The sequence below is a fragment of the Meles meles genome, chromosome 20 (assembly GCF_922984935.1).
Source record: "Meles meles chromosome 20, mMelMel3.1 paternal haplotype, whole genome shotgun sequence".
NCBI classification, from domain to species: domain Eukaryota; kingdom Metazoa; phylum Chordata; class Mammalia; order Carnivora; family Mustelidae; genus Meles; species Meles meles.
This window is the reverse complement of record NC_060085.1, coordinates 32,905,079-32,932,522: the sequence shown is the minus strand read 5'-3', so window position 1 is coordinate 32,932,522 and position 27,444 is coordinate 32,905,079. Positions and strand designations below refer to the sequence as shown.

Sequence of the window (27,444 nt, the reverse complement as noted above, 5' to 3'; positions counted from 1 at the left end):
GAGTCAGAATGAGTGGAGCTAATCGGGCATTACACACCGTGGCCTCCATGGCCAGTTTATCCTCTCTGAGTTTCATCAACTTCCTTAACTGAGCCCTAAACTAAATTAATTAAAAATTCAGAGACAATGAACAACAGTGATTCTATTCTTACATTTCACGTAAGACAGTGATTTCATGAGGTCGTAGAAAAATACCTTGTCATGTGTTTTCTAGATTTCCTTTGTATTGTCCATTAGCCTGGCCACCTCTCAGGCCTCTTTCTCCTGCAGCTCATTAAATATCAAACGTGGTGTATAGGAAACATCTCCATTTCTATTCTGCAAACCTCAGGACCGTGCTGGTCCTTACTGTATCTATGGCAAAGAACAGTGAATGGAAACCACTTACAACCCAGCAAGACTTTGGTTACCAAATGAAAAGAGTCATAGGCAATTGTCTCCCTTAAGCTCGTGCCTGATTTCCTAAGACCTTAAGTGAGTATTTATGGAAGCTTCCAGGGAAGCTTATTTCAAGTCACTTAGACAATTTCCTTAGTCACTCAGATGCGAGTGCAGATTGGGTTTCTCCCGTAGAGTCCACAGTGTGTAGAACTTGATTTTGTCTATAATTTGACAGCAGAGGCATCATCTTCTAAGATATGGCAAATTAAATTCTTAATATGAAAGAGAAGTGGTTTGAAATGTAATGCGTGCCCTCTGATTTGTTACAGAACATAAAAATAGTCACAGCAGAGACAAGAGGAAAATGAGAACAAGAAGATTGGGAGACAGGCCGAGCCTGGCTGAAGATGTGGCCGTATTAAAAGCCAGCTTAACAACAAAGGCCCTTTCTGCCTATAGTAACAAGACGGACAGCATCAGGGAAAAGAGAACCCACAGAAGAACAAAACGTTTTTTATCCTATCCACGGTTTGTAGAAGTGATGGTGGTGGCGGATTACAAAATGGTTTTATACCACGGACCAAACCTTCAACACTATATTTTAACTCTAATGTCAATTGTAAGTACATTCAAAAGAAGGTGATTTATGAGGTCCCTAAATGTGCCATTGGGAAATGGGTTTCCACCCCGTGCTTTGGAGGATCATTCTCAGGGCTGGCATTTCAACGATTCAGGCAAGTGACTGAAGAGAACATCAGATGATATATTGGTTGCCTTTTTATCATAACAATAACAGTGACAGGGCGGAGTGTGTATTTTTGTAGACAATGTGCTTCCTAGTTAAAAGACATCAATGCTAATTCTCCTGGCAGCTCTGCTAGGTAGGATTCTCATTCCCATTTTATAGATAAGAAAACTGAGCCTCAGAGGAGTTTAGGTCACTTGCCCATGGTTTTGTGAAGCTAGTAAGTGGCTTAGACACTCATGTGACGTCTAGATGGTCCACTTCCCAAACCCAATGCTCTTTGTCTGACATACAAACCTGCGTGGCTAACTATGGGTCTGATTAAGTAGCCTTGGGATGAGGCCCACAGGTCTATATCCCTCTGTGTTTTCCTACTCTCGCTTCGAATAGAAAAATCAATAGAGGAGCGCCTGGGTGGCTCAGTGGATTAAGCCGCTGCCTTCGGCTCAGGTCATGATCTCAGGGTCCTGGAATCGAGCCCCACGTCAGGCTCTCTGCTCCGCGGGGAGCCTGCTTCCTCCTCTCTCTCTGCCTGCCTCTCTGCCTACTTATGATCTCTCTCTCTGTCAAATAAATAAATAAAATCTTAAAAAAAAATCAATAGATTTACATTATTTATAATAATTAGTAATTAATAATAATTTCAAAATAATAAAAAACAGAACCAAAGACTAATCATGAAAAAGAAGTGTCATTTCCTACCCTGGCCCCTTCCCAGAGGCAACTACCATTAAAAGTTTTTTTTGCATATGTGTCTACCAGCACAATAGAAACATAATGCAAGCCGCATATGTAATTTTTTAAAAAATCAAGTAATATTAGTTTTAATAACGTATATTAATTTCTGCCAAAATGCTGTCATTTCAAAAATTGCTGATGAGATATTTTAGTTTTTTTTATCCAAAGTCTTCAAATATGTATGTATTTGAATTTGAATTTGAATTTGTATGTATTTGTATTGAAGTATGTGTCTTACATTCAATAGCACATCTCATTTTAGACAAGGCACATGTCCAGTGCCCAGTGGCCACATGTGGCAAGTGGCTACCATATTGGACAACATGACCAAATATGTGCACATATACAGTATTTCTCAAACCAAAATAGAACATTCTAATACACCATTTTACATATTGTTCTTTTCTTTTAAAAATGTTGGAGATTGTTCTATAATAGTACATACAATCTACCTTCATTCATTTTAGGACTCAACACAGCATTTATTCCAATAGATCGACCTTAACTTATGTAAACCAGAACCTACTTTTAACAAATTCCCCCCAAAGATTGTGAAAAGCAGCTGTGTTTGGGAGCTGTGCTTTAAGAGTTCTTCTTCCCTCTCCCTGGCCTATGCTTCTCCTTGTCTTTCCCCCTCACTGCTACCAACCAGTCCCTTGTGCTCCCCACCCACACCTCACCCCACCTGACCTGCATTCCCCCCCTCGCCTCCCTTCCCCATGCTCAGTCCCCCAGGTCCTAGCCCTCTCCTGTCCTGGAGGAGGGAGAGGAAAACCTAATCACACCTTGCCCAGGCTCAAGTCTGTTTCCAGCCCATGAATTCAGACCCCTCAGAAGAATTTCAGTTATGAGCCTGGGTTTTGGGTCAGATTGATATAGGTTGAGCATTTTGGCCCTGCTGTGTCTATAGTCTTGGGAAAGTGACTTAAATCCTCTGAGCCTTAGTTTTCTCACTTGTTGTGCAAAGATTGTGATAGCCCAGAGTTTTGCTCTGGGACCAAATGCCAATGTGTATGCAATTTTCAGCAAGGACCTAGTAACACAATAAGCATTCAATGAACGTTAACTCTCACGGTTAATGATAATAATGAAAACCAACCCAAACCAACCCAAACCAAACCAAATGGGTTACCAGGTTGTGAAGCACACAAAGGGGAGTTAAACATGAAGAACAGCTGTATTAGCAAACGTGGTCAATGTGAGATTCCATACTTGGGCGATCTGGGACTTCTACTGGGATGAAAGAGTTTGATCAAAAATAAATATCCAGTGTTATATGAATATCCAAAGAACTGTTAAGTTATGTGGTGATGCAATTTCTGAGGAAAACGCTTTGAAATTTAAACGTGTTAGGAATCATTCTTATCTGAAACTGCCATCTATAAATTTTTCAAAGAGAGTGTTAAGAAATGTTTGTCAGGTGAATGCAAATTCGAGCCTACCAAATGCATATGTATGCATGAAAACATGGAAAGAGTTGGATCCCGGGCATAAGAAGTGAATTGCTTATTGCTTACACAGAGTTCACAATTAACCTTGAAAAATTTATCTCGGTTGCAGGTAGCCTCTATCTATAAAGACCCAAGTATTGGAAATTTAATTAATATTGTTATTGTGAACTTAGTTGTGATTCATAATGAACAGGTAATCAAGTTTTTTTTTCTTCTTTCTTGTACATGTATCCGAAATGGCATATCTCATTGGTGTTGGTACAATGGGCCAATCATAATTCTTTTCTGCATTTAGGAAGGACCTTCCATTTCTTTTAATGCCCAGACAACTTTAAAAAATTTTTGCCAATGGCAACACTTGAAGAACTCTCAAGGTGGAATCCAGCATGATACTGCTGTTCTTGTAACAAGGTATATGGATTTCTCATTCCTCAAATCTTTCGGTTTTCCGGTCACGTTGGTGGGACGAGGTCATGTATTCTTGGTAGCCAGCCCTTTGCATAAGGTTCCCAAACCCTTAGTCCTGTGCATTGCAGGATGTTCAACAGCATCTACAGTCTCTTCCTACTACCTATCAGTAGCCTCTCCTCTTGATTGTGACAACCAATGATGTTTCTGGGTTTGGGGGAGCAAAGTCACCCCAATTGCAAAACAGGAGCCAACAGGTGCCAAGAAGGCAATGGATGTGTCAGGCGGGCCCAATAGTAAACACCGTTAAATGAAAGGCAGCTACTCTTCAGATGGAGCTGGCTGTTACCATACCACGAAGGCGTCTGGTGTCGCCAACTTCTGTAATTTTGCAAAAAGTCAGAAATGCGAGTTTTTCTTTGAAGTGAAATCTTCCAATTTTTACATGGTAGTGACAAACTCAAAGGTTTTTTAAATGCCGTGTAGGGCAACAAAGAAGAGTGTAGTCCTGGTTGTAATTCCCCTTGGCCACCTTGGAGATAGTCACGGTCACTGACTCGTAGGTGAGCGGATGTGAGAGGCATTTAGAGCCTTTTCGGGAACGTTCATGAAGAAACTAGAATCACAGTAGGATTGGAGAAGTTTTTCACTTACTCTGTAGCTACTCCTGTGGCAGAAGAAACCCTCTTGATGTAGCTTTTAATCCCTATATCACTGGTTCCCAAGCTTTTTTGAGTTACAAACTCTCCGCCTCGTCAGTTTCGTCTTTGTAACCTCTTCCCCTGCAAGTGGGCGCTGTTGTGAATGTCTAGAAGACGGTCAATGTTTACTTGTGTTGACCATTTACTCTTTGATGTTGTCATGGCCCTAAGTCTGTTTTGCTTTCAGACAGGATATCTGCAGAGCTCATGACAAGTGTGACACTTTAGGTGAGTCTCCTGTGCCTCTCTTCTATGGCTACAACACTTTCCTGCATTTTTGTTCCAAGCCACAATTGCTTTTTCAAGTAAATCCTTCTTTGCTTTCCTTTGAACAGGTCTTGCTGAGCTGGGTACCATCTGTGATCCCTACAGAAGCTGTTCTATTAGTGAAGACAGCGGATTGAGTACGGCTTTCACAATAGCCCATGAGCTGGGCCATGTGTATGTTTCCTTTTTGCATTTTCATTTGATTTCAAGTGACCTACAACTTTTCTTCCTTTGCATCAGGGAGTATCCCCTTGGAGTCATAACAGAAATTTCAGGGTTGAAGAACCTCAAAACAAGTTGGCTCTAGAAAGCCAAGTGGTGCAGCGCCCCCTCTACCCATAGCTGACGTGCATCTTGGGTTTAACCACACACATTTTCTGGGCAACATCCAACATGTAGTCTTCTCCTTTCCTGCTGGGAATTGGAGGAATGAGCCCTTTCCAGCCCACCACTGAAGCAGGCATCCATTAGCTTAGGAAACTTTCCTGAGTAACACCTTTATCTGGAAGGGTCTCCCTTCATTGCCCTGGTTCACAAGATCTTCCAAAATCCAGATGGTTCCTGACTATAAATAGACAAGGCTTTCATTCAGACATATAGCCTCTGGGTGCAGTGAGGTCCCTCTTTCAGAGAAGAGATTGAGCAAAAGATACAGAGAAGAAAACATTTCCTAACTATGGTCACTTAGTTTTATTATGAAATTGGCTTTTCCTTTTTATTCTTTAGAAACAGGGCATAACTAGAATGTGGGGTGAAACAGTGTAAATTCACCAAGGAATTATTCTGATTTTGGATCTGTATTGTTTTCTTTTTAGAATGATTTAATTACCCATAAAAATAATTTCACAAAAGATGTCACAGATATAGTTGTATATTGATTTATATGCCTGTGTTAACCTTGTTTAGAGGCAAATAATCTATTAAGCAAATTTTTTATTCAACAAATGCTTTTTGAAGGCACCTATGTGCAGTGTGCTATTCTAGAAGTGAAGCAAGATGCATATAGAGAGACATCTCCAATTTAGTTCAACATATAATAGGTATATTTTGAAACTAGGAACCTTCAAGTGTATTTTAAGAAAACACCTGTTTTCTCTTCTGCAAAGAGAAAGCCCAGTATTTATAGCACAAAAGAAGAATGGCTTTCATTAAGCAGTTGTGGTGGGCCAGAGTCCTGCTTAGTCAGCTTCCTCTCTCTCTCCTTTTGATTTCTGAAATATTTTTGTGAAACTCAAGGATTTCTTGGAGCTCAGTTTGAAAACTGATCTACCAGCATTTCCCAATACACAAGGGCTCCAGCACAATTCCAAGAGAGTGGTCCGGAGAGGCAGATAAAAGAGGTTTATAGTCAATTAGTTAAAAAAAATTTTCTTTTTTCTTCCTGGTCTAGCCCTGCTTAGAGTCACAAGGCTCGGTGACATAAAGTAAAGGCTCTGACAAGTCCTGTATTAAAATAAACTGCTTAGTTTTCTTTAACTCGGTTTCCCCAAATTTATTTTAATAGACTCTTTGGGGGACTTTTGTTTGTTTTGCATAAAGTCTAGTAAATTCCTTTAGACCTTTATATAGGAGGTATAGATTTGACCATGAAGAATAGGGTGGCATTTCAACAAGGCAGCCGTTCCTGCCTCAGGAGAGCAGAGTGAGGGAAGTTAAGAGTTGGAATGTATCCAAAGGGCTAGAGTTTGTGTGATTAACAGATTAACCATCGCGTATAATTCTCAGTTAAGAAAGGTATACTATAAAGAAATATAGTTAATATCCTGTTAATTTCTTCCTCACAAGAACTTAGAAACTCCTTTTAGGATAGCTGGTTTATAAAGTTGACATTTTAAGGAGAGGGAGAATTTTGATTAGCAAAAACTAAATATTTTCAGCCACAGAGAGCCTGAGCTGTGTGACTATACAGTTAACAAACATCTCCCACCCCAAAAACCATGTCGCTAGCATTGGTCTAAGAGTTTTTACTTATATTAGCTCCCTGAAACTTCATAGTCACCACATGGTAAATACCATGTCCTTGTCAAACGACCTCAGCAATATTAAATTGCTTCAAGTCTGGTTGTTCATGCTGGGGTACCATGTAGTATTGGGGTACCAGCTCTAACAGGGAGACTGGGAGCCAGATACTCAAGTTCTGGACGGAATTGTGCTAATTCTGCATTGTCTTTGGTTTGAGAAAAATGTATGCTGTTTCCCTCACTATTAGGTGGGACTAATATATGTGCACTTCATCTCAGACGTGTCAGGAAGTTTTTTTAAAAATGAAATAATTGGGGAATGGTGAGAGTTATTAGCTAAACGAAAAGTATATTTCTAGCCCATTAGTGAATTCTTTTCGTTTTGGTGCTTTGTCTCACGGAGTTAGGTTTGCTTATATTTAATGGAGTATGAATATCTTTTTTTTTAAATTTGCTACAGTACTTTGTAGCAGATTTTCTAATGAACTTCTTTTTTTTTTAAAGATTTTATTTATTTATTTGATAGAGAGAGAGATCACAAGTAGGCAGAGAGGCAGGCAGAGAGAGAGGAGGAAGCAGGTTCCCCGCGGAGCAGAGAGCCCGATGCGGGGCTCGATCCCAGGACCCTGAGATCATGACCCGAGCCGAAGGCAGCGGCTTAATCCACTGAGCCACCCAGGCGCCCCTCTAATGAACTTCTTAAAGATGTAAACATTAAATTGTTATAGTCATGACTCTCTGATAACGTAAAACCCTGCTGGGGGGAAAAAAGCTATCGATCTTGTATTTGTTGAGTATCATTGGATGCTTCAAAAACAAAAAAGACCAAAAAAAGCCAGCTCCTACCTTCTCATACCTGCTTCCAGAGGCACAAAATCTGAGTGGGGGAAGGAATTTGGAAAGTAACTGAATCTCTCCTGGATACAGAGATTCTTACACAATCTTCCTGAAAATCTTCCACAATTTGCCTAATAGGAGGGAATATGCTTTATATGTATTCCAAAACACAGGGGTTTTAAAATCAGGCTGGAGTGGTTTCCAATCCCAGCTACCTCACCCCATCACCCTTGTGACCTTAATCAAGTAATTCAGTCGCTCTACGACTCGTGTTTTCTCATCTATAAAATGCAGATCATAATAGCACTTTTCACATAAGGTAGTTAAATGAAATAAAGCATCTAACACAATTAACACATTGCCTGGTATGTTGTGAATGCAAAAAAAAAAAAGTCTCGGTTCTTTTTTTTTTAGTAAAGTGCTCAGTGAATATTACAGTCTAGCCCCTGCTGTGAGCAAACGTGCCTGACATGTGAATGAAAAGAAGTTCTCTGTTGGTTTGATGAAATAAACTTGATTTTATCTGGGCATGTTTGGGGTGATGAGTAAACACCTTCTTCACATCACAGAAAAACAAACAACGATGGTTTGAGCATCTTCCATGGGTTGGGTTTCCCGGTGTCGGTGTGACGCTGACTTTGCAGTCGGGAACGGGAAACGGGCAGTCATTCTTTTAAGAAAATGGACTCTTAAGCATGAAGAACCACTATTCTTTTTAACCGAGACCGATGAAGGTTTTCTGTCTTGTAATTTCCATCTGGTAGTTATTCCTTGGGGCAATTATTGAAGAGCCCAAGTTGTTTTAGAAGAAGAAAACCAAACCCAGGAGAAATGAATGGAATGGGCTTGACAGGCTTTGATTCCAGCTTTCCAGATTCACATGAACTAAGTGTACACCTTCTGCCTAGCTCGCTGATCTCCCTGTTGCAAGAGGAACTAGTGAAGGGGATTCCCCCCTAAATGCAAAATTAGCCACATGCACCAATTTTGTGACTGGGGAGGCATCCAGAGAGGACATCCCCTCTGAGTTCATGAGTTCATTACCAGAGCTGAGAATGGCATGTGGGTCATAGAACTGAGAAATGCTTCCTATCATCCCCCCCCTCCCATTTCCTCCATTGAAGCCAAGAATGGCAAGTATGTGTTAATGCCGCTGCTGAGTTCCCTCCCAGGCCCGAGAGGACATTGGCACTCCATCATAGCCTTTTCTCGGGGCAGAACCTGGATTAGTTTAAGAATCCTTTTGTGCCCAACTTTTGAGGAAGCAGTACCAATCAATCAGCGTTGGCAGGAAGCATGAAACTATTTGCCCCATCTGCGATAAGCCGGTGGAATTGGCATGCTTCTAGTTTCCATGCTTTCAGCTTTCCTTAATGGGTTTTATTGTGCACAAACTTTTCCATACCTTTATAATGATATACCTACGTGGCTGTGTCATTTGTCAAGCTGACCCCAAAGGAGGAGATGCCAAGACCCATAGTGAGCCTCTTATTAGAAAGTTTTTGGCTTCAAGGTTTGACACTTGGAGGACTCTTTATATTTGCAGTGTTATCATAACTTGCCAAATTCTTGACTCTATAAGTTGGCCTTGAGCAGCTTATTAGGAATTCCACCTACTGTATTCTAGCATCATCATAGCACGCTCAGAGTGTCTGCAATTCCAAAAAAGGACACTTAACCCAGATAATGCACCCTGTTATGTCATTTTTTATACATTAAAGGCACTTAGTATTAACTTGGGTGAGAATCACGTTCTCTGCTCCACTCTCTCTTCAACCATCTAGAAGTTTTCTTCTGCTCCCCAGGATGTGGGTTCCTATTCAAAATGCAGAAGGCAGTTAACATTTTTCTCTTAGACAGGTGCCTCCTTGAACCAGTGATAAGAAGTTGGTGCTTTGGTATTTATTGTCGTCCCTGTCTTTGTCTCTTTGACCTTAGGTTTAACATGCCTCATGATGACAACAACAAGTGCAAGGAAGAGGGAGTCAAGAGCCCCCAGCATGTCATGGCTCCGACGTTGAACTTCTACACCAACCCCTGGTTGTGGTCAAAATGTAGTCGAAAATATATCACTGAGTTTTTAGAGTAAGACTTAAACTTTCTTTGAGCCCGGGCTTCTAGTGTCTGGTCTCCGTGTAGTGAACTCATTGTGGGAAAGAAAATGTAGAGCCAAGCATTCCTTTGGAGTTGTTATTTTTGTTGACATTCCTGGGAGGAGGTGAAAAAAAAAAAAAAACAAAAAACTCCTCTCTGACATCTGTGCCGTTCCTCTCCTGGCCAGAGTTTCGAAGATTACAGACTGAGCTCAAGAGAAGGCCGGGATCTTAAAGCGAATATGTAAATGTGGCTTCATTCTTGGTGAAGCTATGAATTCTGTTCGGGTCTTGGGGGAGGACCCATGGATGTGATTACACGATGAGGGAAGGCCACAGAATTCTTGTGGTTCTGACTTAGTAATTTTGGCTCCGAAAAGGAGAGGGTGGCAAGATGACCTGAAAGAGAGTTATGTGGGTGGGTGAAAATCACACAGACCGCCATGTCGTTGAATTAAGAACATTCTTTCTCTGTCTCTCTCTTTCCTTCCTTCCCCCTCTCTCTCCTTCTTTCTTTTCTTTCTCTTGGTTTGTTTTTTAAGCTTCCTGCCAGGCAGCTCAAAGGTCCAATTACGTTATACAATATCCCCGTGTCACAGATTCATTGCTCTTCTCTCCCAGATGTACGAAAGGTTAAGTGATTATCCAAGGTCACTGGGTGTCTATTTCTCCAGCCATAGGGAAGTGGGACCTTATTAATCAGAACTCACCAGGTGTGAATTTTCCAGAAGAGTGTTTGCAGAAAAGTGAAAGAACTCGAGGGTTGCTGTTTTTCTTTCCAACCAGATGGCCTGAAGTGTTTCTTCTTAGAGTTGTTGATTCACTCACTCTTCTACTCAGCAAACATTTACCAAAGACCTGTTGCTATGGTGTTTAGAGCCCCATGCTTGGATGAAAAAGACGCTATCTTTGCCCCTAAGAAGCTTACAGTCTATTGGAGATGAGAGTAAAACATAGACAGATAATTGCCCCAAACTGTGACAAATGCTGTAAAAGCTGCATGTTTCCTGCTGACTGTGTTGTATGGAGAGCCAGCGGTTCCACAAACGAGTATACACCAAAAATAGAGCTTCCGCTTCTGGATGTTAGCCTGGGATGTAAAGAATAAAAGCACATGCGATAAGGAACTGTCCTCTCTACCTTTAAAATGGCGGGATGGCCTTCACTTTCGTCTGGACCCCTTGACAGCCCCTTCTCGTCGCGGCTCTCACCATCTGTGTTTTTCTGCTTTCCATAGCACTGGTTACGGCGAGTGTTTGCTTAATGAACCTGAATCCAGATCCTACCCTTTGCCTCCCCAACTGCCAGGCCTCCTGTACAACGTGAATAAACAATGTGAATTGATTTTTGGACCAGGTTCTCAGGTGTGCCCATATATGGTAAGTGTTTGGGGTCCACTTCTGCCCCTGTCCATTGATTCTGGATGTTTTTAATCCATGGTTTCCCACGGGCTTCTCACTCTCACGTAAACCACGGGTGGCCAAGTGGAGAATGGTCCATTGACCATTAATGACCATAGACGTAAGGACGATGACGATCCGCCGTGACAGCGCTCGCTGTTAAATGGCGCTTTACCTGCACATTCTCACTTCTCTGTTGTGACGGCCCAAAAGGGAGATGTCATTATCATTTTCATTTTGCACGTGGGAAACTGAGGTTTGGAGAGGACAGGGTGAAAGGGCCAGTAGTGGCATAGCTCAGCCCTTTCCTCTCCTTGGCTCCTTTCATCCCCACTGACTTGTCTGGATGACCTTTATAACAGGGACTCTTCTAGATTTGGTAAAAGTCATTCATGAGACAAACCTGGGTCCCTGTTGAAGCTTGTCAGGGCTGTGCCCTCTGACCCCATGGGGCTTGAAATCATGTCTGGCAATAGATAGCTTAACCCAGAGTGTGGGATATTTTAATGTGTATGGTGTGGGCACTTGGACCAATGATACCCAGTGGTTATGAGGAGGCAAATGGACAAAAATGTGCTTTTCTGAGGTACTCCATTCTCTTCCTTTGGGTGTCCGGTTGGTGGTTTTGGTGGGAGAGACTTTGGAAGTACCCGGGGAATTGCGAAGTACACTGATTCCATGGAAATAATAAAATTTTTAAGTGAAACTCTCCCCAGATTATATTCCTTTCTGTGTTTCCCATGATAGCAACCATCAATCACCCTTTTACCCCACCTGAAGTCCTGCTAGACATAGAAATGTGTCCCATGGGCTGCTCTCTGTAGCCCTTGGAATATTTTATCAATCATCATACAGAGAATATAGATTTCTATACATATATATATACATATATACATACATATACATATACATATACATATACATATACATATATACATATACATATACATATATACATACAGAGAATATAGGTTTCTAACCTGTGCTATCTTGTTGGCAAAACATTAGTTGAAAACAACCCTTGCCTGGTTCCATATCATCTAATCACATTGTCACTGGCTTGTTGTTTAACCGAACTGAGCAGATGCAGTGTAGACGACTCTGGTGCAATAATGTGGATGGAGTATGCCGGACTCAGCACACACCCTGGGCAGACGGGACCGAGTGTGAGCCCGGAAAGGCAAGTAGTACCCCCATCCATTCTTTGGTCACGGCGCAGCAGAAATGGGCAAGATTTTCGTTGTCGTTTTAGTCACCATTGTTTAGAGTATACAACGCAGTGTGTTTCAGCATGTGTAATACTTTCTGGGGGGAGGAGGTACAACTTTGATTTCAAAAATTATGAGAACTTACATTATAGTGTAATACTGATACAAGACACAGAGCGAGCATTATTGCCTCGATTTGGGAAGCATCCCTTCTCTCATTTTAACGTTCCTGCAATCCCAACACGCTTTTTGGTTTACCGCGAGACAGTGTTTCTTTTTCTTCTCTTTGTCTGTTTTTGGGGCGGCAATAGAAGGCTGGCTTTTAAGTTGATGGAGCATCTTAAAATCAAGGAGACACAGGAGCACCTGGGTGGCTCAGTCATCTGAGCCTCTGACTCTTTGATTTCGGCTCAGGTCACGATCTCAGGATTGTGGGTTGGAGCCCCGCATCCGGCTCCATGCTCAGCACAGGCTCTGTTTGAGATTCTCTCCCTCTCCTTCTGTTCCTCCCCCAGCTCATGCTCGCTCGCTTTCTCTCTCTTTCAAATAAAATTTCAAAAATCAGGGAAACACAGTGAACCTCCTTTGTTCACTACTGGGATACCAGGCTTTTTCCAGCCTGCATTGGTCCTTTTAAGGAGCTATGATATCACCTGGGATATATGCAAATGTATGTTGTGAGTTGGTTATATTGGTTCCCACTTACTTATCAATAACCAAAAATAAATTAATTAAAATCTGTTCCTTATACAGCCTGGAAATAACAATGCCCCACACACCTAGGAGTATGATTCGTACAAACGTCTGTACCTGGTATCCATCTAGAAACTAAAAAGTTACTATATCATCATCGTCATCATCCAAAACATTGGCTACTTAAAGTTTTAGATCTAAACCTGATTTTTTTTTTAATTCCTATGGCAAAGGGCGCTCTTTCTCTCACCAGTGATGCAATCCCTGGGCTATATTCTGAGTGTCTTGACATCCTTACATGTGGTTTTCCTTTCTTCTCTCCTCCTCCCATTGTCCACTTCACTCACATCTAATATCCTGTTCTTTTCTTGTTTGCCTCCACTTTGGAGGAATGAGTAGCGCTCAGCATGTTTCCATGGAAGGGATCCTCAGAAGTGACCGACTTTAACTCTCCCTTCCCCGATTTTAGCGCAGAAACAGAAATAGAAGTGACTGGTCCAAGGTCACTCCGCTCCTTAGGGCAGTGTCCCCACACTCCAGCCCCTCCCCACCCCGTGTTCCTCCTTTGCTTTGTCTGAAGGGGCCACAGAGTCTCCTATAATGGCAGTACCTCAGGCTCACTGAGCTCCTCTGTCTCCAGTGCTCAAGCAGGAGGACCAGTGGCTTCCTTACCCATCTGCCTTGGTGATTATAAAGTGATGTGAACTGGAGGGTATGAATGTTATTTGAAAAATTATAAAGTTCTGTCCACAAAAAATAAAAAATGACAATGATGCTGATTTTATACTTGACTGACTTGGTGACTAAATCAGCTCATGTTCTCACTTCTTGATGGCTAAGACCTCAGCAGTGGAGAATATAGCTTTGTCCAATAACAGCCCAACCTAAGCTATGTATGACCACGGGCACTACGGCTTTTGCACCTTTCATTAGCATAAGAAAAGATAGATGTCCTTAGCCAAGAAGAATTTTTCGCTTTTTGTGGGACATTTAACTTAAGCGCTTTGATGGCCAGAAGATCATAGATTTGAGTGGGATTGTGGTTCTCAGGTTTCCTTGGCAACCATTAAGCATTCATTCATTCTTACAAAATGACAATGTGGCCTCCGAGTCCTGCTTAAAGCACAGTGACCCAAACAGGTGCTAGCAGCTGATGTAAGATGACAACAGACTATGTACCTCATTGAGAACTGGATTAAGTTACCCAGTTTGTATCCAGTTACTCAAGTTGGCTTGAGTCCGAGGCTGCCCACTCTATTACTTAAATTAATTCTCTTTGAGCTCAGAAAAATCACTGGGCTTGTGTTAAGGTTCTTCGCCAGTCTGAGGCACCCACCTACTAAGTCTGTTTCTGATATATGTTATTGCTGGAAAAACCGTAACAAAGAGTTTTCGGTACTAGGATGAAGTGAATTATGTTCCGTGACATTGCGGCAGACAGGCTACCAACCTCACGGTAGCAGTGCGTATCCCAGTCATCCTGCAACACGAAAGAATTCGGGAGGAAGTCTGTTGTATCTTTTTCTAATCTTCTGTTTTTGTAACAGAAGCAGGAGATAAGGGATTGCAGGGTAATCTTATACCTGAGGGATGGGGAAATTTGGAGGTCTTTCAGAAGTCGTTTTCCATGTACGCTTGTTTGGCAAGAGCAAGAGACTTCAAGGCATTCCAAAGGGCAGGCTCAGGACACTCAGAGAAGCAACTATGCGGAGAACATGATAGGTACGCGGGTAGTTCTGTTTTAGAAAAAGTGGCCAAGCCTAGCAGCTTTTATTAAAAATGGGGTCATATGTGTGTTTGTTTCCCTGAAGAGCATTTATGCATGTTGCAAACGCCGAAGATGGTGGATTTGTTGGCATAGAAATTCTTTGTGTGGTTTTTTTGTTTTTTTCATTTTGTTCTGGTTTTGTTTTTTGTTTTTGTTTTTTGTTGTTGTTGTTGTTTTTGGAATTGGCAGTAAAACCATATGCCTTTTCTCCAACCAATTTGGGCTCCCTTTGTGGTGGGCTTAATTTTTCTTTCTTTCTTTTTTTTTGTTTCTTTCTCTTCTTTCTGCCCTGCTCCCTCAGCAGTGATCTGTCTTGGGCTGCTGACACAATGTTATTTTGATGAATGACTCTAATTCTCTTTATTTTCTCCATTCTCTTGTTAAGCCCATTAACATTTCATTTTAACCCCGTTCATGAGTCTGAGGTTTGAAACTCTTGTTTTAAGCCTCCTTGGGACAAAATGGACCTCCAAGTCCCTCTTCCAAACTCCTAAAAAAGATGTGTTTAGGTAAAATACCATTTAAATGGTTCTAGATGCTTTTAGAAAAGGTTGACTATGGTTTTGCTTGAACTGTACCAGCTGCTTAGTGCTTTGTTACGATGTAGTGGCTGTTGCAGCTCACAAGTACTGTTTATCGAATTTGCCTGCTAAAATAAGGTCATCTTGGTAAATATCTCCCAAAGAGCCCTGATTTGCAGTCTCTGTCACTTCAGGCACTTCTGTTCTTCTCAACTCTTCTTGTCATTCCCTTTCTACCTATCGGTGGTCATATCAGTAAGGAACAGTTGATTTGCAGACCAGTTTTTAATTAGAAGAATAGAAATTTCTCATTACTTTGTACGATTTATAAAATGTGTTTCTAGCAGGAAGATTTGAGGGCTGAATCTGAGGGCCATGTTCTATGACTCCAATTGAATATTAATTAGGAATTTTGTTTAGGTGAGACCCAATTATATTAATGTAAACAAATTGGCTCTTTTTTTCTGACACACACAAAAAAACTAGTCCCAACCTAGGCAGGTTATGGGACTGTTGTGGCAGCTCCACAAATCTAATTTCTTCCTGTTCCATTATCATATGCAAATGGACTTTATCCTCAAGGTCACAGAATGGCTGCAGCAACTCCAGCCATCACATGGGAGTTCCAGGCAGAATGAAGCCAAGGGGCAGGGGACAAAGGGGCAAAAAGACCTTCCTAGAAATATCAGCCAATGAAGTCTGCTGACATCTCTTTGTCTACTCTTATTTGTACAAGGCTCTGGGAAAATAATGTAGTCTATTTCCAAGGAAAACGGAGAGACTGGATATTGGGTGGACAACTTGGGAGTCTCAGCCTCACCTAACCATGTCATTAATCTTGCTTTTATTTTAATTTTTTCTTTGTTTACGTGCCATACTCAGTGTCCCCATTTGCTCACAATTGAGAGGCAGCATGTGTCACAGTGAAGAGTGCACACTTGAGTCAGACTGTGTTTCGATCTCTGCTCTGCCCCTTACTGACATTTGGTATCAACCTGTCTGTGCCTCCATTTTCTTTTCAGTAGAAATGGGGGTGGTAAGAGTACCTATTTTATAGCGTGCTAGGAGGACTAAGTTAATATATATCTATGCTTAGAACAGTGCCTGACCAATACTAAGAGCCCTGAGAATGTTTTCCAGTGTCCTGCTGACTTTAAGTCAGGTCCCCTATGTGTTTCACTGTATACTAGGGACTTAGATGCACTGTGTCTCGTGTTCTACTCAAGACAACTTTGGCAGGTTGGTCTCCATTTTTTAAAAAAGGAACACTGTAGGAACAGTCAGGGACTCACCTAGGGTCACAGAGTTAGTCTGTGGGAGAGGCCTGGCTCCCCATTACACCATTGGCCTGCCAAGCTTTGACCTTCCAAGACCTCTGCTGTCCAGTATGGCAGCCAGCAGCTACAAGTGCCTAGTGAGCCCTTCAAATGTCAGTCTGAACCAAGATGTGCTTAAGTGAAAATACACACCAGGTGTTAAAGACCTAGTATGAAAAAAAAAATGTAAAAAAAAAAACCACCATAATTTTATATTGATTCCATACAGAAATAATAATGTTCAGCTATTTTGAGCTAAATAAAAGGTATTAAAATTCATTTCAGTTTTCCTTTTACTTGTTTTAATGTGGCTTCTAAACATTTAAAATAAATTTTAAAACATGTGGCTTCTGGCATGTTCTCATTGGATGGCGGAGCTGCAGACCAGGCTACCTCTCTCATTTGTTTTTATGTGCATATGTTCCAATAAATGTTCACGACCCCCGTAAAGTCCATTGTGAAGAGGATGTCTGAGAGTGATGTCATCCCCTCTCCTTCTACCCACATTTCTTGGGCATGGAGGTGCCCAGGATCTTTGAACGCAGAACCTTTTAAGCCTCAGCCACACAGCCCAGGGACAGGGGACATCCTCAGACACCCCAGCAGAATCCTTGCAAGAGAGGACGCTGCAAAACAGAGAAAGCTTAATTGTTCACCGAGCCTTCCGTGTGGCTGCTCCTTGAGTCGGGGACCTTCGCCTGCGCCTTACTTGTCGTCCGCTTTCCCAGCACGCTCCCCCACCCCCCGGCCGCTGTGGGTCTGCCTCTGCCTGTGGCCTCCCTGCAGATAAATCACGGCAGCCGGCCATCACCAGCTCCACTTGAGAGATCTGAGCGAGCCGCGGGGCGTCACCTCCTGCCGCCCCTGCCTCCACTCCGCCTTTGTCCGCTGCTCAGTGACCTCGGCTTTGTGTCAGGGCCTCACACCCCAACAATGGCAGAGGGTTGAAATGGGCTTCTCGAATCCCTTGTCCTGCTGAGGAGTTTTATTCTGTTTTGTTTTATCTTAAGCATCATGGCCTTCTTCCTGCTGTAGGCTGGGGACTCTGAAGCCATGAGTCACAAAAAAGCCATAAAGTTTAGGGCGGTCTGTAATATGTCCATTTTGCTCTCGTCTCATCCTGTGTGCTTTGGTGAAGTGAGTTTATGGGAATCATGTAACTTGCTTTTTTTTTCCCTCTCCCACCTAATTAAAATTGGCTTTTCAAATCCGCGGGGAGCAATAAAATATATTTTACCGGGCTCCCAGCGTCTCTGAGCCTTCTTAATGGAGAGACGCTCTACAAATCCAGGAACTCGTGCTGGCTCCATCTACAACCAGTCTGCCCACTTCCTCTCCTCATTTTTTCCAAGTAGACTAATTGGGCACTTCGAAGGCGGCTACTGGGGTTAGCCTGACTGCCTGGAGCCAGGCACTCATGGGCTCATTTCAGTCAAGCAAGCGGTAAATGAAGACAGGACCTAAAATCCTTAAGGACGAGATGAAAACCCCTACTGTTTCCATTATTCATATAGAATGTGGCCATATAATGATGAAAATCCCTACTGTTTCCATTATTCATATAGAAAATGGCAGCATTTCAAACCAGCACAGGGTGGGGTTGGGAGGCAGAATGAAGTATGGTCCGTACTCAAAAGGGTAGCGGGTCCTACGATGTCTCCAGCACCGAGCTCTCCCTCACTGTTCCCCTTATTAAATACAGCACTGCAAGTTTGGATTTTGTGTCCCCAAAGAAATGGAGGCCCCCGTGACAGATGGATCCTGGGGAAGTTGGAGTCCCTTTGGAACCTGCTCGAGAACGTGTGGAGGGGGCATCAAAACTGCAATCCGGGAGTGCAACAGACCAGAGTAAGTCCTAGAAATTCTTGCTGTCGCTTTATGGGCATAGCATGAGTGGCACATTCCAGAAGGGAATGATGTAGCTGGGGGCAGATGGAGAGCTCCTTCCCCCTTCAAGAGGGAGTAGATTTCTAGGGTTGCTTAGACCGGTAATAGCCAATCTCTTTCTTCCCAGGCACCATCCTTTGGAGTACACTTTCTCCCATGATCCTGTCTATCTACCTTGGGACACCTGGGTGGCTCAGTGGGTTAAGCATCTGCCTTCGGCTCAGGTCATGATCTCAGGGTCCTGGGATGGAGTCCCGCGTCAGGCTCCCTGTTTCTCCATTTGCCTTTGCCTACCGCTCCCCCTGCTTGTGCGCTCATTCTCTCTCTCTCTCTCTCTGACAAATAAGTAAATAAAATCTTAAAAACAAAAACAAAAACAAAGTTCTGTCTACCAAGCAGTAGGTGCTGTTGTATCCGTTGGCCTGTTTAATGGTTTGACATCAGGCATATCTCATTGCCTGCTGAGCTCAGTATAGCTGGCTAACAAAGGGAACAGATGGATTGTCCCAAGGAAAGGAAGAAATTGGACATTTCTGTCCAGATTGTAGATAGCTTGTTGCCTTTGCAGTTCAGCTACTAAAATGCCTCAAAGGGCACGCAGACCCCCTGGGTGGTGGTAGCAGAGGTTAAGTGACTGGATCCCCCAAGGCAGGAATCCGTTTTGGATCAAGGTAGCTGTCTTACAGGTGCGACCCTAAGGTCCATCCCACAACCAGACAGTGTACAGACTGGGAGTGCCTGGCTTTTCGGGGTTATTCTCATTAAATTGAAGACCGTGGCTGTCTTTACCAGCCTAGCCTTTAGTACGTGTTCATGAAGTCGATGGGGTTTTTTCCTAGCCTCTATCACAGTATGAGTGTGTGTTTATAAGGAGATTTAAGAAACCACATTTTTATCATGAGGAATGGCATCAAATTTTGTTTGGATCTAAGGTGTATCAAAATCTAAAGGAACAGAACGTCATAGGTGGTATTATTGTCATTGAACCTCTAAGGCCAGAGGACCAAGTAGTTCTCATAGAATCGGGATAGTTTTTAGATGTCTAAACCAATAACCATATTGAAGACCCAGTTGTTTTGGTGTCAGGTAAAGTGATTTCCTGCACAGGACTCATATATGAGTCCACATTAGGGGTAGCAGACTGAATTGGAGACAGAAACAAGCAGGTAAGACCAGGGACTGGGTTGGTACAGTGTAATAGGGTTTTCCTACAGGGTAGTAGAGACTAAGTACAGGGCACAACTCAGACCCAGCTGGTTGTTCACAGGCAGGAAGAGGGCCTAGTGTTGCCAGAGCTTCCAGTTTTTTTATAAGAAAAAAATATGAACTGTGTTAAACAAAAAAGAACATAGCTTTAGGCCACTGTTGCAAGCCCCAACCTAATAAATACTCATTAGTACAAATCACAGATGATGATCTATTTATTTTCATGTACTTTTGCTCACAATCCAACATTTGTCTCATGTTTACATGATATTAGCCTCTACAAAGACAGTTCAAGAGCTAGAAAACATAGACTCTATAGTCTCTCACTATGAGTATAAACACAAAATGTTAGATTATTAATAGAGTCTGTATTTTGTATTGGTTTAACGGTAGTTAACCAATTTTGTATTGGTTTAAACAGTAGTATATAGTACGTGCTTTCAAAAAATCCAGACATAAAACTACACGATAAAAAAACTTCTGTCATCATTGTTCCTATTTCCCACCTACATCCCACAAGGGAATAACCGGGGGAAAATGATTGGATAGTATCACTTTGGACTTTGAAAAAAGATTTGTCATGTAATATGTAGTATATGAAATAAGTATTCTGTAATATGAAATAAGGATCATACGATATATAGTTTTCCACAACTTGCTTTTTAAAGTCCACTATAAATCCTAACTGTATTATTGAAGCATTAAAATAAAGCATTTCAGGGATGCCTGGGTGGCTCAGTGGGTAAAGCCTCTGCCTTTGGCTCAGGTCATGATCCCAGGGTCCTGGGATTGAGCTCTGCATTGGGCTCTCTGCTCAGCGGGGAGCCTGCTTCCCCTCCTCTGTCTCTGCCTGTCTCTGTGCCTACTTGTGATCTCTGTCAAATTAATAAAGTCTTTAAAAAAAATAAAATAAAGCATTTTAAGCTAATAGCAAATACGACACACTTTTTAAAAATTAAAAACTGTTTGGTGTTAGAGCGAGCCAAATTATTATTATTCCAGTGGGCTGTTATTGTCATGAGGATATGAATATTGCCAACAAGTGAACATTTTTGAAATTGTGACCCAAGAATACTTCATTCAGAAGAACTGTTTGTTTTTGTTTTTGTTTTTTTTTAAGTCTCAGAGTAGTTCTGGAGGTAATGTGGAAAGTGGAGAGAGATAAATCACTCCATAATTGGAAGGAGCCAGACAAAGAAAATCACCCAGTGTAAAGATCTCAGCAGGAAAGGATCTTGAGCTTCAAAGTGAAGCAAAGATCCTCACATTCAGAAGTTAGGAACTGATCATTAAAGACTTCAGTTAGAGGTCCTTGTCCTTGCTGTTTGCTATGGAGGGTTTTAAAAGAATACAATCCACCTCGTTGAGTGTCAGCACTGACATCATTTCATTAAAGCTCTTCCAAGTTATTTGCTCTTTGGGATGTCCCTGTGAATTGAGGAAGGAGTCTGCCTCACAAAACCTTGGGTTCACAATGGCAGTGGCGGGGAAGTCCGTTGGACAAGAGAAAGGGACACAGGAAAAGGAGAATCAGATCCAAATCTCAGTTTAAAAGCCTGTGCAAAGAAATTCACAGAGCAGATGGTTCGTTATGCAGAAGGCAGAAGGGATAGCTTCTGATTCTCAAGGAACTGGAGGGGAATGGTGTTCCCATCACTGGCAACCTGCCTTTTCCCAGTTTGAGGAGCCCTTCTGTATATACTGGAGAGCCCCATTGGATGGATGGAGAGCCCCATCCACTAAATGGATACATTTAGTATCCAAGGTATGTTTATTAAAACGCTGGATTTTTTTAATAGTATTCTTGCAATTCAAGGATGTATTTAGTATCCAAATATTTTATGCTGTATTTTTAGGGTTCCCCCCCCCGAAAGCATAAAAGCCACAAAGGAGAAGGAACCTTGCCCTGTGGTGTCCTGATGAGCAAGCTGTAGAAACCATATGCTTTCTGATTTAGGTCAAATGGTTTTTGGTCTCAACCAGTGTGCAGCGCTGCTGATTTGCCATCCTGAGAATGGGGCCCGACCTTGTTGTCTTTAAATGTTTTATTTGTTTTTTAATCCCATTTAGGACCCATGCCCTACAGATAAGATGAGCATGTGTTCCGATCTGTAAAAACGGTCCCAGTTCACATCTGTTGTCAGGAGAAGTTATTAATAGCTACCCTTTACTTTCTCTAGTGTCCTGGATTGGACAGTTGATTGCATGATCATCTGATCTGTGAGAAACACGTAATACAGTAAGGTCTAAAATCAGAGCCACGGAAAACATAACTTAGAGTACCAAAGCAAGGCCAGCATTGGAACTAGAAGATGCATTATCAGGCCATTGGGCCCTGTCCTTTTTATTTTGTGCTCTAAATTGACTCTGAGCTTGTTGGTGGCTAGAACAAAAGTTTATAGAATTTTTACTGGTCCATCAAAAATTTAAAAAACCATGCCAGTTCTTTGGAGAGGCAAAGTTTCCCTCTTCTGGTGCTTCTATTTTTCTTTTAAATTAGGAGGTAAGTTAAATTAAAAATTAATAAACTCCTATCTTTGAGAAGAAGATTGTGAACTAGATATTTTCACACTTAAGCTTTCACCGTAGTAACTGCTAATTAAATCTGATGGCAAGGTAATAGACTTGTGTCTCTTTCATCTAAGAAAACGAATCTCTCATTTGGCTCTAAAGAATTGCAGCAAAGTTTTCTTTTTCTTTTTTTAAAAGATTTTGTTTATTTATTTGACAGACAGAGAGATCACAAGCAGGCAGAGAGGCAGGCAAAGAGAGAGGAGGAAGCAGGCTCCCTGCTGAGCAGAGAGCCCGATGCAGGGCTAGATCTTGGGACCCCAAGATCATGACCTGAGCCAAAGGCAGAGGCTTAACCCACTGAGCCACCCAGGCACCCCAGCAAAGTTTTCTTTTTGAGCCACTGAGTTGGGTGAGCTTATTTCAAAATTCAAGAATTGGTTGCTTTGGGAGAGCCATTAACTAAGGAATGAATAAAGATATCCAGGCCCCTAGATCACTCCATTTGGAAGGATCATTAATGATCACATGGACAGCCCTCTGGCTCATCCCATCTAATCCTTGAAGAGCTTTTCAGCAACCTCTGCAGCTGGCCATTAGACCTCTTCCTCAAACCCTCCACGCACAGGAAACACACTACCTTCTGAAGCTGCCTGTCCTATCACTAGAAATGCCTTCTTTGTGCTAACCCTAAACTGCCTGCTCCAGTTCATTGTTAAGTACAGATAGACATTGAGATTTCTGTTCAAACCCATTTGCAGACCAAAGTTTAGCTTTCCCTGAGGGTGGAATGCACCTGTGATGATCTTTGCAAAAATGCCTTTGTAGCTTTGGCCATGTAGTGTCATGAGTTTTCTTTGTACAGATATAGGCATGGTTGTGTAATGTGCACTTGAAGGAAAAATTCAGCTTAGCTGTGCTGAATATAGTTACTTTCATAGTAATTCATCTAGCAATTTCCATCAGTCCTTTCCACCCCTATTTTTGAAATGCAGTTTTTTAATAGTTGGAAAATATGATTAATATTTTTAAAGCTGCATTTCCTATAATTGTTATTATTTGTCTACATGGAAAAAATATTCCTACCCAGCCAAATTGTTAAATTGCAACATGATCTGAATTAAAAAAAAAAAAAAAACTATAATGTGAATTTTTTCCACACTAAAAGGTAAATTCAGTTGGCTACAGCCTTCTCCATAACACGGTCCTTGCAAATCAAGCAGAGATGCTTTGGGATGAAAGAAAAGCCATGTATTTTGAAAGGGCAAATTTGTGATCATTAATAAAGTATAATCTATCTTTATATAAAAAGCAAATAAAGTCACAGAAGGAGTTCTGATATGGAAAGAAGCCTATCTCAAGAGAGGCAGCATAGGAAAGACCCCAGATCACAAGCTTTGGGTCAGGGAGACCTACCCTGTCTCCCAGCCATCAATTCTCACTGTCACCTGACCAGGTTACTTAGTATCTCTGAACCCCATTAACAAACTTCAGGAACAAGGATGCCACTGCCTACCTCACAGCATGGCTGGGCACAGTCACACAAAGTGGCATGGGGCCTTGCACGTAAGATGGCTCAGGATGGGCACACCTGTACTGTAAAGGAATATTTTTCCATAAAATAACTCAGTAAATATTTCAGACTTGCAGATCACAGGATCTCCAACCCAGCTGTTCAAGCTTGCAGATATAGTGGGAAATGTGCACGGGGCCAGGTGGAATGAGTGGGTGTGGCTATATGCCAGTTAAACCTCGTTTATGGACATGGAACTTTGAATTTCATATAATCCTATTGTGTCTCAAAATACATGTTTTATTTTTTCTTAATTTTTAAAAATGTAAAAACCATTGTTACCTCACAGCTGTGTAAGAACAGACTGGGGGCAGGGTTTGGTCCCCAGGCTGTAATGGCAGGCCCTTGTAATATCTATGCGTTCCCTGTGTGGCAGGCCTTATTTCCATACTTGGAATGGATGAACCCAGCTGACCCTCACCCACCCGATGAAGTAGATCTTAGCGTTGTCTCCCTTTTGCAACTGGGGAAACTGAGTCTCGGAGAGATTCAGCTACTTACCTAAGATGACACCATTATTAAGAGGCAGGCCTGGGATTCAAACCCTCCGTTTCCAGAGTCCCTGCTGGTGACCATCCACAATACAGCCTTTCACACGGAGTGTTTTCTCTGTGTTGTTTAAAAATGTCACTTGGAAAAGGAAATTATTAAATGCCATTTGCCACTTGATAGTGTGCAAAAGCGAGCCAAGGTGGGGACTGTTGCCTTCCTAAGGGAAGCTGCCTCTAAGAGTTTCCGATTTGAAGCCCACGGAGCTGCTGCACTGGGGCGACTTCAGGAGTGAGTTAAGACTTCTTGTGTAAGAGCCAAAAGAAAAAAATCAACTGTGGAGAATTTCATTTCAAAAAGGAAGAAAAATGGGTTACTTTCAGGCAAATAAATAAGGGATCAGTTCTCCATCGGTAGTTGGGCCCTTTAGAAAGATTCCACAAAGAGCATTTCAATCTGTGGGAAAATGGAAGAGGTCTTCCTTGTGCCACAGTTAAGGCAAGTTTCACCTGAACAGGTATATGGGCCTGATCTTTCATTCACGTGTAACCTGTGCTATTTTATACATGAGACTAGAGTGTTTTGGTACTTAGAGAAGAGCTTGGAATCCAGGAAACCAAGGCTGTATCTCTAAATGGCACCAAAAAAGAAAAAAGAAGAAAAAAAAAAAAAAAACAAAAAAAACCTCTGGACCATTGTTCCTGGATAATGGAGCAAGAGAGTACAGACAAAGAAAGAACCTGGGAAACATGGAATTCTAGTCCTATCCCAGCTCGCTTATTAGCTGTGTGGACCATAGCAAAGGCCTTGACTTCTCTGAACCTCCTGTCTGTGTCTGCCTTACTCCAGGGCAAGATATGAGTGTGGGTTAGTGAGCTGAGTGCACCAGGCAGCTGTAAGACACACCGACTTTTCATGGAAAAGCAATCAGACGTAGATAGTGGGAGGTTACGTGTCATCTTGTATCCCTAGTTACCGTTTTCTTTGTGATAAATAACAGTACTTATCAGACTGCTTACAAAGCTTCTCAGATTCTTAATGCACTTTACAGGTGCACAGTATCCTCTGTTTCGCATGTGCGGGATGGAGCTCAGAGAAGCCCGATGGCAGACACAGAGGCATCCAGTGTGTAGCTACAAGGCCCATGTTCTTGCCTTAGTTTGCACATCTCTGATCTAGGGAGCACACTGCAGCAGTTGTCACAACCAGTGACCCCTGGGCGCTCTGCAGAAGCATTGAGACCTGCCCCATATCTTAGCGCAAGTTCAGTACTCAAAACAAGCTGCTCCGTTGGACCAGATCAGACTGAGAGTGCCGACATGTTAACCTAGTAGCTGACCTCTTCAGCATCTGTCGCGTGTGCTCATGGTAGAGAAGGGCCAACTAATGTTCAGAGAGGCTGAGCACTTCCTCTAAGGTCACACAAGGAGGAGAGAGTCGAGACTGGAGCCCACTCCAGTTCCAAAGCCTTATCTGTCCTGTTGGACTGGCTCTCGTTCCATACTTTATGGGCATGGATATATGTCCCATTCCCCCAAGTCCTCGTTCAACAAACAAAATGAAAAAACACTTTGTATGGTCCCAGGGACTCTGAACGCTTCATTTTAAAGAAGGAAAGTGGAAAACTTTCTTTCAGAGATGTCCTAGGGTAACTGTGAAATCCAAGCTGCCCCAGCCTTGGGTGGGTGAGCCCAGCTTCCTGTGATTCTGTGATCTTCCCGTTTCCATGATGAATTTGGCAAGCTGCGGACCGCTAGGAGAGGTGTCGTATAATTGACTCACTGGGTCCCATCTGGAAAATACATGTACATTTGAATTTCTTATAATTGGGGGCTGCATGCCGAGATGGAATTTGCAGTGTTAGCCTGGGCAAGCGGACCACGTACTCCCATCATGCAAAAGTTAATGAAACCAGTAGGGTTTTCCTGCTTCTCCTGTTAGGTTAGTCCAAATATGGGGATGTTCTCTATATTCCGTCTCATTTGTAAAACAAAGAAAAGCCATGGTTATTGGTGGGGAGGGGGAGAAAGAGAGTGAGAGGAGGGACAGAATGAATGGAAATAGAATAGCACAAATGCGAGGCTGGTCTCCTGTGAGAATATCATGTCACATAAAGCAGATGGGGAGCATTCCAGCTACTCCTCTATACCTTTTACTTTCCACATTTTGAAAACCAGAGGACTGGATTTTCCGGAGAAAGAGGACAGATCCTTGCCTGATAGATCCCAGGCTTTGTATTTCCAGCTCTAGCATTCCATCCCCAAGACCGCCTTACCCGATGGCGCCTTCCCAGTTTGACAGCTGGAAGGGCGGAGGTTTACAGAGGTGGGGTGACTTGCCCAAGGTCATATACTTAATGGCGTGAAGGCAGAAAGCAAACCCGGATTGCAAAGTCTTTGTCCTGACTGTCCTGGCCTCTCTCGTCAGCCACTTCCCTAGAAGACAGGAAGCCACAGAGGAGAGAGTGATGTGAGGAGAAATGCCTTGTGACCCAGCGCATGTGTGCTTTCCCTTTCTTTCCCCAGGCCGAAAAACGGTGGCAAGTACTGTGTAGGGCGTAGAATGAAGTTCAAGTCGTGTAACACAGAGCCGTGTCTCAAGCAGAAGCGAGACTTCCGAGAGGAGCAGTGCGCTCAATTTGATGGCAAACATTTTAACATCAACGGTCTGCTTCCCAGCGTGCGCTGGGTCCCCAAGTACAGTGGAAGTAAGTGTGTCCGGGGTGGGGGTTGTCCGCGGACGGCGGGCAGGCTGGTGCGGGGTCTGGGCCCAGAAGTCACGCTGCGTGGTGTGTTTCCTCTCCAGTTCTGATGAAGGACCGTTGCAAGCTGTTCTGCCGGGTGGCCGGGAACACAGCCTACTATCAGCTGCGGGACAGGGTGGTGGACGGGACCCCGTGTGGCCAGGACACCAGTGATATCTGTGTCCAGGGCCTCTGCCGGGTAAGTCCCAGGTGGTGTTTTCTTGACTGTGTTGTCCTGCTGCCACGCTGTGGTCTGTGGCTTCCTTGATAGAGCCAGCAGCGGCTAATATCTGTGTACTGTCTCCAGGGAAGTGGTTTTCAAAGTGTGTTCCCCGAGGCAGCATCAACAATGGCATCGCTTAATGCTGTCGCCCAACTGTGAGAACCGGCGTCCTGCAATTTTCAGACATTCTCAAGCTCCGTGAGGGTCTGCACCAAACCTCCCCGTGAAAGTGTATTATAATAATCTGTGCATAAACACCCTCCTTTACTGTAACCTTGGCACTTAAGGTTAAACCCAAATGCTTTCATACAACAGGTTTTCTAG

At 42.7% G+C, this 27,444-nt stretch overlaps 1 protein-coding gene across 3 annotated transcripts in view; it reads left to right on the top strand.

Annotated features, from left to right (window-relative positions):
• The window catches only part of ADAMTS9 (ADAM metallopeptidase with thrombospondin type 1 motif 9), a 167,724-nt gene that overhangs the window by 29,256 nt on the left and 111,024 nt on the right, over positions 1–27,444 (top strand). For all 3 annotated transcript variants that reach the window (XM_045990179.1, XM_045990178.1, XM_045990177.1), the window contains exons 4-14: positions 711–1,000; positions 3,425–3,508; positions 3,611–3,726; positions 4,612–4,652; positions 4,760–4,865; positions 9,428–9,574; positions 10,820–10,961; positions 12,067–12,162; positions 18,191–18,336; positions 26,680–26,861; positions 26,960–27,096. In XM_045990179.1, the coding sequence (XP_045846135.1) occupies positions 711–1,000; positions 3,425–3,508; positions 3,611–3,726; positions 4,612–4,652; positions 4,760–4,865; positions 9,428–9,574; positions 10,820–10,961; positions 12,067–12,162; positions 18,191–18,336; positions 26,680–26,861; positions 26,960–27,096 (1,487 nt within the window). The remainder of the gene's footprint in view (positions 1–710; positions 1,001–3,424; positions 3,509–3,610; positions 3,727–4,611; positions 4,653–4,759; positions 4,866–9,427; positions 9,575–10,819; positions 10,962–12,066; positions 12,163–18,190; positions 18,337–26,679; positions 26,862–26,959; positions 27,097–27,444) is intronic.